Source organism: Thunnus thynnus, chromosome 11 (genome assembly GCF_963924715.1).
Source record: "Thunnus thynnus chromosome 11, fThuThy2.1, whole genome shotgun sequence".
NCBI lineage: Eukaryota > Metazoa > Chordata > Actinopteri > Scombriformes > Scombridae > Thunnus > Thunnus thynnus.
In genome coordinates, this window is record NC_089527.1 from 30,587,406 (window position 1) to 30,601,835 (window position 14,430).

Sequence of the window (14,430 nt, forward strand, 5' to 3'; positions counted from 1 at the left end):
TGCAGCCTACTCCTTCACAGCCTTTGCTGGTGCATCAGTGGGAACCATTGGCAGGACTTTGTATCACATCATCCACATGCACATACATATGTTTACGAAACATACAAAATAGCTCCATAGCACTACTAGAGGTCACAAACTACATAGGTTACCATTATCATTACCACACATTACCTACTGTAAATGGATTTTACAGGCTACAAGAGCACTGACTGATGGTGGTCATTGTTATAATTAAGTATTTTTACTGTTGCATGTATGCCCAAAAGCATCCACACACACACACACACACACACACACACACACACACACACACACACACACACACACACACACACACACACACACACACACACACACACAGGTATACCTCCCTTCAACTTAATTATACATCAACTCTGCAATCGTCCATTTACTTCCTTTTCAGAGCTGCCTCTCTAAGCCAGTATTCACCCACTACTCAAAAAAACAATTTCCTGCAGAAGTAGCTTTTAGCTGCAACATTAAATGGCCATTAAACCTTTAAAGGTTCTGTCACAATTCTGAAACTAATGTAGGCTATCAAAAAACATGGCAGGTGTGTAAGTTTTTTTTTTTTTTTTTTAAGAGAACAGAGTGACCAGGCAGGTCACTGTGACTGCTGAAAGACTGGATGTGACTGGAGGAAGAACAGATAAATGAACAAAGGGCACGAGGCGTCACACTGCATCCTACGTGCAGGAACATTCCACATCTCACAGACCTCCTGTTATCCAAGTGGCTTAAAAGCAGCTAAAAGGCACGTCTGCTGTTGATAATGAGACGTGCCTCTCTCATGTCTTTCCTCTATCCGCACAGACATTTTCACAGAGAGACTGTGAGGTAGAGGGAAAAGCAGAGAGATGAATACAAAGAGACTGTCTTTTCACCATCACTCACTGACAAAAATGTGCCAACTGGAGAATAAAGCAAAGCAATTTAATACAACTTAACATAAATGCACTAGAATGATTTGCTTGGAACTGAGCATTACTTAACACTATTTAAAGGGGACCTATTATACTTTTCCTTATTTTCAGTCATATATATAATGTTACAATGTTGGATGTTTCATGTTAAAAGTGGACGATGTGTCAAATAATGAGGTAAACGTATGTAGAAGTGATCCCTGTGAGCAAAAAGCACCGGCTTTAGACTGCTCTGAAAACTCAGTTTCCAATGTTTTTTTCTACTTTCAGCCCAAGCTGACATCGGCTTGTGATGAATTTCTTTATATGGTCATCTGCTCCACACACAGCGCACAAGTTCACTGCGTTGCTCTGCTAACATTATGGCACTTTTCCATTGTTGTGGAGGTAGTCATGCCAAGCCATGACTCTATTATGCAGCACAGCAAAGTAAAATAAATTGTTTACTTGTTAGAGGTGTGCTGGTCTTCTGCAGCTCTTCATCAAACATCATCATCACTGTGGCTGTTTCTGCTTATATTTCTCCCTGCATTATTTCTAACTGATCTGCTGAACAAAGAGCTCCAAATATCTTCATATGTTGTTGTTTTGACCAGTTTTTAGCGCCGCTAACAAAGCTCTGCTCAGTGAGGAACATGTTTCACTTCCTGTAGATTCTTTACAATGAAAGTCTCCCATTATTTAGTCATTTAAAAGCATTTAATTTGAAGCAGGAAATGTTGGATTTGCATCGGCGGTAACTTTACACAACTCTGATACATGCTGCCCCTCGGCAGCTTCCGGAAAGCTGGTCAATCAGAACAGAGTGGGCTCATCGTGAGGGGGACCTTAAAGACACAGGAGCTCAGAATAAGATAAATAAGGAGTTTTTTTGAACTGTGAATCATGCAAAACTACTTAAGTGGAGTCCAAAAATAAAAATTTAGAGTTGGAAAACTGATGGCTGTAAATGAGTATTTAGGAAATTAGACAGTGCATTAATTTAACACTGTATGTATGCAGTGGTATTGCCTGGGATCAAGAAAGGGCAGAGAAGAGAGAGAAGATGTGATGACATTTAGTTTCAGTTTAGGTTTAATTATGCTTCAGGCTATAAGTTAATAACCCAAACCTTTGAAAAAAAAATTAATTGTTCTGTCTGAAGTGTCTCCAGCTATGATGTTTTAGCAAGTTGCTTTATCTCATCAAATGCTCTATTAGACGTAAGCTCCCTCACTGATAAGACACTAGTGAGCAGGGTGCAGATGGGGTGGGTGGGCAGCAGGTTGTTACTGCATCTGGAGTCTCTCTTTGTAGAAGGAAGCACCAAAGGGCCCGATGGAGGCAGTAGCTTGACCGCAGTGCCCTGTCTGGCTTTGAAGCCCTCATCAGATCAGACAGAGATGTGTGTGAGTGCGTACGCATGTATTGATAATTAAGCAGGGTAGAAACTCTGTATTCATTCTATGTGTGCTTTGTTTGAGAACTCAGATGTAGAGTTTTGTAGTACAGGGTTCCCACTCTTTTAAAGAAATACTTTTCTAGGACAAGTTCAACAAAAGAGAACAATGCTTTTCTTTTTGTGTAAAATGACTTAATTACTTGATTCCACATCTGACTTCAGTTGACTTTAATGATGCACCAGTTTAAAAACAGCTGATTTCAATTTCAGAAATCAAGTCCACTTAGTCTCCTATAATTTGAGACTTTTTGGCTTGCCAGAGCAGGAAAAGCACAGGTAAAACAGAGAACATTAACTTATTATTTCTTACTTCCCTTCAAGTGCCCAACAAAGCCATACTAGTAAACCATCATGTACTGTACCAGGGTCATGAATTTGGAAAAACTAAATGTTATTCAGCACTCATTAACTGCACCTTTGTTTTTCCTGTGTCGACATGTCAAAATGTCTTTTGTGAAAAGGTGAAAAGTTTGTGGTGAGCTTTACTCCTGCATTAAATTATTTTTTGGCTATTGAAGAGCTGAAGAAACATGCACATTTGAGACATTATCATCTTTAAAGTTGTTATGGCTAACATATTAACAAATAACTGTCTTTTTGCACTTCCAGCAGATATTAACATTCTTTTGAGGTCTTGTTTTTTGTCCGCCTGATGAACAAAAACCCACCATGCACTTTCCTTTTAGCTCTGGTTTGGTCTCCAACAACTCCTCGGAAAAGTATCTGGCTGTCTAGCTACTAAATGTTTCACTTTCACTTGCCTTTTTGCAGAAAACAAGGTTGATGAGAGCGCTGACATTGAATCATACAGTAAATAAGCTGTAAAACATCTCAGAAGAGCTCCAGAATTGGTGATAAATCCACGTGGGTTTACCACTACTAGAGAGCACTCTCATTTGATTTATTGTTAGTATAAAATATATTGAGTAGGGGTGTACAGATGGTACGGATGTTACAGTTCGGTGCATGCAGTTGTACGAAGAATATGCTCTGTGACCCAAACAATTACTGTCAAAATAGTTTAATAATCCACTTAATCTGACATACAGAACAATAATTCTAGAGTACGAGTTCCACCTGGAATGTTTTGGCGGCGCACTACTTAACTGTAGCATGTTCATGGGTGTATGCCAAGCCCCCAGGAAGAGCACCAGGCTTTGGAGTCAATTTGACATAGTGGACATAGTGGCACTACCACTTCCGAGTCTGATGGGCCCAAAAATCATTTTTCCCCACACACAATCATGGGAAAAGAAGCGGCTGTAAAATGGTGGATAAATTGTTTTGAGCATCACAACCCCTGCGAAATGACTTGTTTCACTATCAGAATTTGATCCATTCGGTCCGATAACATTTGGAAAGTCTAGAAGAGCTGCAAGATTGAATTGTTTTAACCTCATTCAAGTAGCTGGAGTGCTAAACCGGAAGTTAGCTCCTATGCTAAGCTCCTATACTATGCTAGTTATGCTCTATGGGTGCATTGGGCCCATAGAGCATGTGCAGTATGTTTTCATCCAGGTAATTTTGATACAGCAGGAAGTGGTTTAATAGGAATGAATGGATCCCTGCCTCTGATGCTGTATCCAGTTCTCTTTATACATCCATGGTGTATGCTAGCTGGCTTAGCCAAGGTAGGCTCGTTACCCTGGTTACCCTGTAGTGTTAACCCATAACAATGACTGAGTGCAATACTATTAAATATGCGACGTTATTCCCATATTTAAACAATATCATGTCTCCCAATCCCCCTCCTTCTCTGTGACGGTCGACATTTCACTACGCCTTTGAGTGAAGCCATTCAGAACAACTAGAAACACATTTGATTTCTGATGTGGTCAGACAGCACGTCTAAGAGCAGTTTTGAGAGAGAAAAGTGTAGTTATGTATGAAAGTAAAAGTAGGGGTTTGGTCCCTCTGACTGACTTATTTATTTAACCTTTATTTAACCAGGAAGTCCCTTGAGATTGAAATCTCTTTTCCAAGGGAGACCTGGCCAAGACAGCAGTAGTAGAAAAAAAGCACAACAGATAAGGAATACAAACATCAGATAGGAATAGGCTAATGTCAGCTCAAATAAGGCAGTTGCAATTCTCAGTTACATGGACTCTTAACATGTCTTTAAATTTTTCCATATATTATATATATATTACTATATATGAAACATTAGATTATTAATACTGAAGCATCAGTGTTAGAGCAGCATGTTACTGTTGTAGCTGCTGGAGGTGGAGCTAGTTTACACTACTTTATATACATTTAGACCATAAATCAGCATAAAACAGCTGTCAGCAGGTGTCCTGACTCCTTGCAAGAAACAGAAAGTTGTTTTCCTTTTTTACTGCAGCAAAACTGAACTGTTTCAGTAATAGTTTCCACTGCAGCAAATAAACTGTTTCAGTAATAGTTTCCACTGCAGCAAATAAACTGTTTCAGTAATAGTTTCCAGTGAAGCACAACTTAACAGTTATGGCCAATGAGCCATTGTTAGATTTTACATTCAAAATAAAAGACCAAAATATTATTTTCTACCTTTTTTTCCTGCTCTACTGAAATGTGAATTTTGTATACCGCTGCACCTCTAATATTGATTATGGAGCTTTACAAGCCATCATCAATTGAACGCTGAAAACATGATCCCGCACAATTTCGACACTTCTTCATCCCTAACCAGGCTGTAATTTCAGCTGCCAGCTGTTGCAAAGACAAACAATACATTTCGACAGGTCAGACTATGTCAGTCCATATAGTCAAATGACGGTTATTTTGTTGCCCATTAAAACATTTTACAGGACAACTAACTTTCTTCAGACATTTTTGTGATTGTTAAGCTGCTTTACAGAATTCCATGTTTGCAACGATGCGTGGGAACCCTGAAATATGAGGTGGAACTGTGATATATTGTTCTCTTTTTACTTACACAAATCTATTCTCAGTCATCTGAATCATTCCTCAGTCTCCCCATGGCTTAGGTGGGGTTTATATGCTGTGTGATGAGGAGCTTGGCAGGCTGTTCTCAGTTACGTGTGTGCACTGGTTTAAACCCAGGATATGATCACATGAAATCCAACAAAGCAGGGCTGTGATCGCACTTGGTTGCAACAACTTCACTCACACTTTATATATTAATCAAAACAGCCAAGCATATGAATTTCAACAGTTTGTAAAAAATCATCTGGTGCCAATTACAGATGAACCTTTCAGGAGTAATTATAGACCTTTGTGCAGAGGGTAACTTTCAAATTATGTTGTTAAAATGAGTGTATGGTAGAGTTTGTATGAATTTAGCTCTTACAGGGAGCGTAGAACATGACCAGAGCATGTTTTTTCTTCTTCAGCGCCTCTCGGAAATCCTCTGATCCAAGATGGCTGACACTGGAGGGCTTGTCCTCCCAAGACTGCTCTGGTGGAGGAGGGGCCTGGGGACTGGAGACATGAAAGAGAGCAAAACAATATTTATTATGGATACTGCAAGGAGGGAAAGACACTGCTTTGCTTTAATTGTAAGAAGTACAAGTAGTGTAAGTAGAGATATAATGTATGCATTTATATAGTATTCATCTACCATGTGCATACTAGTTATATAATAGAAAACTCAATGAGAGAGATCTGATGTCAGCCATAAAATGATGTCTGTTGACCTCTGGTTGCAGACTTTGTCTTTATGGAGCCTGTAATTACCACAGCTGGACTGATGTCATCACAGGTTGATTACTTTTCACAGAAACCCTTTCCAAAGATTAATCTACTATACTAGGAGGACGTTTAGAAAAAAAATGTTGCAGCTAATCAGTGCTTCACTTCATACATTTTGTTTTAGAGGGTAACAAATAAAGAATGCAAGGTTGCATGCAAGATAAAAGAGGGAGCAGCTAAAATGTTTAGGTTCAGGAGTAAATTACTGCAATGTACCTGAGTTTGTGTCTTGTCTAAATGTGCACAGGCGGATTTGTTTAACAGAAGTACAGGACTGGTCGAGCTGCCTGTTAATTGTATGACTTACTTGTGCATAAACTCGATGATCTTCTCTTTGCTTCGGAGCTGTGGCAGCGTGAACTTCTCCTCACCTTTCTCGAAATACTTAACCGTGGGAAAGCCGGAGATCTTGAAGCGATCCCCGACAGCCTTGTGCACTGTGGTATCCACTGCTGCCAACACACCTGGACTCTGCGGAGAGGTAAAAAAGGCAGACCTTAAGTCCTGTGGGACTTGGTAAAATAATACCTATAGTGTGTTAAGTTAGACCAATGAAGGTCCCTCAGAATAACCTTCTACATGACACCAATTAACACCAACTACACCCATTGGAAACAATCCAAGTTCAACTGTAGCAAACGGGCCACAGAGCTTTTTGTATATGTGAAAGTGCTGCATTAGTAAGACTAGCAGAGAAGCAAGGGGGAGAAAAATTAATGATATGCTGGGTCTTCGGGGCGCAGGGTGAGTCCATCCATACTAGATAATGGCCAGGCTTTTCCCATTGACCTCCAGTACTGGGCAGAGAGCCACAAGGAGAAGGTCCAAACCACGGGCCGGGGGGACGCTCACGAATGAGATAATTGCTACAGTCACCAGGCTGGAGTTTTATAGGCCCTGCCCCTGGCTGGGGAGCGTTAGATTACCACAGAGGACAGAATGGCGGAGAGGAAGGTGAGGAACACGCCCGACTAATCAGAAACACATCGAGAGCTGGGCTGCAGGACAGACTGACCAGCGTGTCAGCTGCATCGGCCAACAGGTCTTCAGGCCAAGAGGAGGGATTATGATGATCTGTTAATGAGGCACCACTACACCCGTGTAGTTCCTCATGTTCACAAGAGCGTGTGACTTATGAAAAATGAACAAAACACACAGACGTGTAGACATGCATGCTTCGCAGATATAAAAACAAGAAACCTACCTCTGCACCTTTGTTGAGTATTTCAGCAGCTTCATCATATTCTGGCTTCATCTTCTTGCAGTGGCCACACCCTAAGGGATGCAAATCACACATTAGTGTCTGAATGATGCAAGGTATCTGAAACTAATAACAATTTAAAACACCACATACAAATACAGCAAGAATATTAAACTTCAGTTGAGACAAATGAGGGGCAGAAATATATAAAAAATACACACATATAGCACATTTATGTACTGAAAGTTTTATTTGCATATGGGCCAAAATATACACTGATAACAAATAAGTCAACTGTGGCACATAATAGTGAGTGACCTGCTATATAATACACATATACATACATACATACAGTGCATTCAGAAAGTATTCAGACCCCTTTCACTTTTTTCACATTTTGTTATGTTGCAGCCTTATGCTGAAATCATTTAAATTCTTTTTTTTCCCTCATCAACTTTCACTCAATACCCCACAGTGGCAAAGAAAAAACTGAATTTTCGAAATGTCTGCAAATTTATTAAAAAGGAAGAACTGAAATATCACATTAATATTAGTATTCAGACCCTTTGCACTTGAAATTTAGCTCAGGTACCTTCAATTTCTCTTGATCATCTTTGAGATGTTTCTACACCTTGATTGGTGTCCACCTGTGGTAAATTCAATTGATTGGGCATGATTTGGAAAGGCAAACACCTATGTATCTATGTAAGGTCTCACAGCTGACAATGCATACCAGAACAAAAACCCAAGTCATGAGGTCGAAGGAACTGCGAGTGGAGCTCACACCAGGATTGTGTCGAGGCACAGATCTGGGGAAGGCTACAAAAAGTTTATGCTGCATTGAAGGTTCCCAAGAGCACAGTGACCTCCATAATTTTTAAAAGGAAGAAGTTTGGAACAACCAGGACTCTTCCTAGAGCTGGCCACCCAGCCAAACTGAGCAATTGGGGGAGAAGGGCCTTGGTAAGAGAGGTGACAAAGAAACCGATGGTCACTCTGGCTGAGCTCCAGAGATTCTATGTGGATTTGGGAGAAACTTCACGAAGGACAACCATCACTGCAACACTCACGACAGAGGAACCACAAATGCTGGGACAGCAAGTAATAAAGTTCTTTGAAAGTAAAGATATGATCATCCAAAGTGGCAACATTGCGGCTTGCCATACCCTTCCACAAAAGGACAGCAAAACAAAGCCTGCCATCATAGTTCAGTTCGTGAATAGGAAGCACAAAACTGAGCTACTGAGGCAGCCAAAAAGCTGAAGGGGACATGGGTATATGTGAATGATCATCTTACAGAAAGGAATGAAAAAAGAAGTCCTTCATTCCCGCTGCCATAAGCATATTAAACAAACGATGAAACAACGATGAACTCTCACACGTGCACTATGCCACTTTGCACGCACCAGTACCATGTATCTTATTTTAAGTATGTATTTTATTCTAAGTTATTTGTGTTATGTATTTTATTTTGTTCTAGGAATAGGTACTGTATGTCTTAGTCTGAGTTTTGTACAGGACACTGTATGCTGAGTACCGTCTAAGATGATTTTCTGTCACGACAATGTTTTCTGAATCTGAATCTAATATTTCGGTTTGGAGATGTTGATGGCTGTGGATTTTTTGGTCGTTGGTTCACATTGTGTGGGGGAGCATTTGCACAGACTATTAAAAAAAGAATTAATTGGGTGATCATCTAAATAGACTATACAGTAAGTATGAAAATTTGAGCTTTTGACTACACAGAGCACAAATTGTACGAGATTGAAAATGGTATTGACCCAGAAAACCACTTCTACAATAACATCAACGACAATTGTGAGTACTACACAGATAAACAACTCAACAGTAATGTGAAAATGGAAGGTGCTCTATCAATACTACACTTCAACAGCAGAAGCCTCTATAGAAACCTCCCTAAAATCAAGGATTATTTGTGTCAATTCAAGTTCAGTGAATCACTGTATCTGAGACTTGGCTTGAAAATGAGAGTTTATGATGTGGAACTGGAAGGATATGAGTTGTTTACGATTAAATAGGATCAATAACAAAGGAGGAGAAGTTGCCCTGTATGTTGATACAGCTTTGAGATGCAGCATGGTTAAATGTATGTCAAATACTATAGAAAATATTCTGGAATGTTTAACTGTAGAAATTGATGTTGAAAAATCAAAAAATATAATCATTAGCTGTGTATATAGAACACCAGGAACCTGCCTTGATACATTCAATGATATATTAGCTGGTATGTTGGCATGAAAAATTGAATGATAAAATGATAAAAACATAAGGTGGTAAACAAACTGAGATATGATCATCATTGTGTATGATATGATAAGAACTATTGTTTTTTTTTCTTTTTTGTTTTGTTTTTGTATAGCTTAAACCTTGTAGTGAGCAGGTTGCCTATTAGAATGTAAAAAATATAGGTATAATGAGGTAAAGCTTCAGCCTACACCTTTTCGGTCAATATTTTTGTTGTTTTCCTTTTAATTTGATGCCTTATTGTTATTCATATATTTCTATGTGCATTCTTTTTGAAAAATTGTTAATATCAACCAAAATAAATTACTACTACTACTCCATCGATCTGGGCTTTATGGCAGAGTGACCAGTCGGAAGCCTCAAAGTGAAAGTCCCAGGAAAGCCTGCTTGGAGTTTGCAAAAAAGTACCTTGAGGACTCTCAGACTGTTAGAAACCAGATACTCTGTTCTGATGACACCAAGATTGAACTGTTTGGCCTCAATTCTAAGCGTCATGTCTGGGGGGACACAGGCAGCACTCATCACATGCCCAATACCATCCTAATGGTGAAGCATGGTGGTGGCTGCACCATGCTGTAGGGGTCTTTTTCAGCGGCAGGGACTGGGGGACTGGTCAGGGTTGAGGGAAAGCTGAACAGAGCCAAAAACAGAGATATCCTTAAAGGAAACCTGGTCCAGAGTGCTCAGGACCACAGACTGGGTCAAAGGTTCTCCTTCCAACAGGACAAGGACCCTAAGCACACAACTGAGACAACGCAGGAGTGGCTAAGGGACAACTCTGTGAACCTCCTTGAGCGGCCCAGCCAGAGCCCTGACTTGAACCCAATCGAACATATCTGGACCTGAAAATGGCTGTCAACCAAAGTCCCAATCCAACTTGACAGAGTTTGAGAGGATCTGCAGAGAAGAATGGCAGAAAATCCCCAAATCTGGGCAAAGCTTGTCACGTCATACCCAAGAAGACTTGAGGCTGTAATCGCTGCCAAAGGTGCTTCAACTAAGTACTGAGTAAAGAGTCTGAATAACTATGTCAATGTGATATTTTCAGTTTTTCCTTTTTAATAAATTTGCAAACATTTCCAAAATCCTGTTGACACTTTGTCATTATGGGTATTGACAAAGTATTGAGTGTAGATTGATGAGGGAAAAAATGAATTTAAATGATTTTAGCATAAGGCTGCAACATAACTAAAATGTGAAAAAAGTGAAAGGGGTCTGAATAGTTTCTGAATGCACTGTATGAGGGTCTAATCACCCCTCACTCTTGTAAAACATATAAACGAGATATTCCAGAGGAAAATGACTTCTATAAAACCAAAGCTAGTAGCTTTAATGCTGCAATCTTTGCACAACATTACACCCTCGGAGCTGTCTTGTTGAATCAATGCGTCAACAGCTGGTGTCTTGCTGTTTCACCAGGCTTTTTTCAAGGGGTTCACTGCTGCCGTGCTGAGGGTGAAACTGTAAATGGGATGACAAGAGTCTCTCATGTTTACTGAGAGAGTTTAGTCATGTCTGCTTACTTACTACATGTTTCACTCTCAGCCATGGGTGTGTTTGCGTCTGTGTAAGCATGTTAGAGACAAACTGAGTGAGACTAAGAGCTGGGTGTGAGTGAGCGATGACGACAGTAGAAGGAGAGCAAGGAGAAGACTCCTTAGCGGCACCGAAATTTAGCTTCAGGAACTCTTCCCCCGATGCAAAGGAGTACAGTAGAAACAGAAGCAGAACCTGTGAAAGTGGCTACACAGGTAATCAAAACTCCTGTAGAGGAGACGATAGATGAGTGACAGGGAGAGATGGAGGGGAAACAAAGTGGTGGAGTAGTAGTGAGGGCTGGGCAATACAGTTGAAATACATATCACAACTAGTGATGTGACGACGGACAGTAGCAACAGACACAGCTGAAAGCGAAAGTAATGTTGTGGATGGCTGTTTTGTCAAAAAAAAACTGTAACGACTTTCGTAGTGTGACGATGGTTCAGTTCTAAACACGTCAGACCTACAACAAACAGAGACTTTAACAGAAAAAGCAGACGGTAGAGGGAAATTTGCAAAGCGGTTATGTTTTGTTAGGCAACACATATGATGCCAATCCAAACAGCTGAAAAGGAAGCCTTCAAACTTGGGCTGTAAATATAATATCCCTGAATGAAAATGTTTTTCATAGACATGTTAGAACATCATCATCATAACTTAACTACTCTATCTTCTGCCGACTACTATGCCTCAACCACAGACATTTGCCTCTATGTCTCTACAATTAATGATAAAATCATCATCAATGTTGTTAGTTCATGAATGACTCTGTTTTGAGGCAATATTGTAAAATGATGGCACTATTTTTTGTATCAATGTATATCATGATATGACAATGTATAGATCTTATATAAAAGTCAGATTGATGTTCAATCAAACAAACTTTGTTTCATTATTATGTAGAGCAGACAAATCTCTCCATACTGTACGAGCAAAACAAAAACTTGTATAACAAAAGTTTTTCAAAAAGTAATGCATCATCACAATCTGTTTCCACTGAAAGTCACTAAATGATAATAAGAATTATCTCCCAGCTCTAGATGGGGGTGTTGGTGGCTTACTCGACTTGAGAGCAAAAATTCAAAGAGAATGAATTCCATTACATCAGCCAACTTCACCATCAGCTAAATACTGTACTTCCTGTGTTTTTAAACTTTGAAGCAGGACAGTGTTAGTGTTAGTGTATCTGGAGGTAGTGGTGTCTGCATGAATATGTCTGTGCACATTTTTTGCAACTGCTCTTTTCAACAAATCCGTATGTGCTCGGAGCGTCATGAATAAACTCCGTGTTTGAGGTGTGTTTAATACTGCATGAGCAGCAAGCGACTGGAAAACATTTTATTTTTGGATCTAAAACGACTTTCAGATACATAACACAATATTTGTCTCACACAATGTACAAGATGTTTCGTCTTAAGATGTAATGAATATGCTGTTTGATCAGGGATGAGCTGTGAGTGTATGTGTTCACAACGCTGTATTGCACAGATGCATGAAACAAACTTGGTACATTTCCAATCCCGGTAAATTGCCCTTGTCATAACAGTTCAGGAATTCCTTTCTTCAATATACAATGCAGTGCTGGTGCAAGCTATAAATCAAGTGTGATCATGTAAAAAAAACAACAACAACAACAACAAAAAAAATGCCTCTCAAGTGAATCACTGTAGTGTGTGATCATGCAGCTCGTGTTGAGGCTTAACAGAGAAACAGAGTGACTAAAAGGACTTTGTCTGACCCTTCAAAGTGATGAGTAAGAGAGAAAACGAAATGTCCGTCCTGTGCTCTGCATCAGTTCTGCTCCGCATTCAGAACAAGTGGTGCATGAGGGGCAGGGTCAGTGTGTGCCTGTGTGTGTGTGTGTGTGTGTGTGTGTGTGTAGGGGCTTACAGGAAAGCACAGAAATATTGCTGATTCAGGCTGAGTGAGGGGGAGAAGACCTCAGAGTCCAGAGAACAAACAAACTGACCATACACCACTGTAGCTGTAATAAAAACTAAGCTTAAGAGGAAAAAGTCTGGTGTGTTCCTTCAGCTTTACAGCAAATGTTAGGTGTTAGGATGTTATAAGGTCATCTTCTCTGGGCCCACTGCAGCAGCAAGCTGAGCCTGTGGCTACTTTCTAAGTGGCCAGTCAGGAGAGATGTTAAAACCAGACCTAATTGCTTCCTGGTGCACCAGTTGCAGCGCAAACACAAACATTTATGAATCAAGCACGGTCATCTCCAGCCATATCTGCTGGAACGTGATTCCGTATTCAATATTTTGCAGTGTTTTCTTCAAACAACACCAGCAGAGAGGAACTTTTTGTTTTGGACTGGGACATAATCAGGCTCACTCTGTGAAACAGAGCGTTCAGCTGGAGGTTTTTGCCGCTGTAAGGAGCGGCATGCAAACAACCCCTGCTGAGTGTTTTTCAGAGGATGGTGAGAATGGCCGCACTGAGAGGTGGACAGAAATGCAAGCTGATGGTGGTGGTTGGGAGACCATTAATCTCATACTGACAGCACAGCCATTAAGAAACTGCATCAAAGGAGCAAGACTGGGCATCTGTGTGTGTGTGTGTGTGTGTGTGTGTGTGTGTGTGTGTGTGTGTGCATTTCTGTTATCTCACTGGGACCTTTTCCGGTATAAACACCGACCTTGTCGGGATCAGTAGCCTTGTGTGTGTGTGTGTGTGTGTGCGTGTGTGTGTGAGAGAAAGATATACGGTGTAATTGTTTGCAATAATAATGTTTGTGTCATGATGTGCAAAAATGTGTTTGATATGTGTTGTGTGTGTACAGATATCTGTACTTGTGTGTATGTATATGTGTGCGCATTAAAGCTGAAAAGATTCGATGCAGCTTGTTTCAGCTGGGTGCCCTTGATCCGAGTGTGTGGGTGAGTGGCTGATGTCCGCAGGGTGAGTCAAGTGCAGGACAAGCGTCTGTGAAGCTATGACAGTGCATAGGAAGAGGAAAGACTAGTCTGATTCCTGCACTATTCAGACTTCCTCTCAAATATTGTTATGTACATTCAGGATAAGGATGGTGAAAAAAACATAATCATTAATATTTGCCCTAAGTACACTAAATAATGACACTACAATCTCCTCTGCACATTTGAAACATAATGTGTGCTAATGCTTTAATCAATGGTATAATAAAAGGTAGGCAGCAATTCTGAGGCCAAGTAACTACATTTTTTGATATCTAAAGTAAGTAAACATTTGATCACATATGGCATTTCCTTGGCAAGTGGTATAAGTGGGATAATACCCTCCAAGTTTACATTATCCATTACAATCATGGAGCGGACAACTTGATGGGTATTACTCCTTACATAATGTATGCTATAGCATCA

The 14,430-nt window shown here is 40.2% G+C and overlaps 1 protein-coding gene across 1 annotated transcript in view; it reads right to left on the reverse strand.

Moving 5' to 3' along the window:
- pdia5 (protein disulfide isomerase family A, member 5) overlaps positions 1 to 14,430 on the reverse strand; it is a 76,966-nt gene that overhangs the window by 15,723 nt on the left and 46,813 nt on the right. Inside the window, exons 12-14 of the mRNA XM_067604428.1 lie at positions 7,286 to 7,356; positions 6,389 to 6,552; positions 5,681 to 5,811 (exon numbers count right to left, since the gene is read on the reverse strand). Of these exons, the coding sequence (XP_067460529.1) occupies positions 5,681 to 5,811; positions 6,389 to 6,552; positions 7,286 to 7,356 (366 nt within the window). The remainder of the gene's footprint in view (positions 1 to 5,680; positions 5,812 to 6,388; positions 6,553 to 7,285; positions 7,357 to 14,430) is intronic.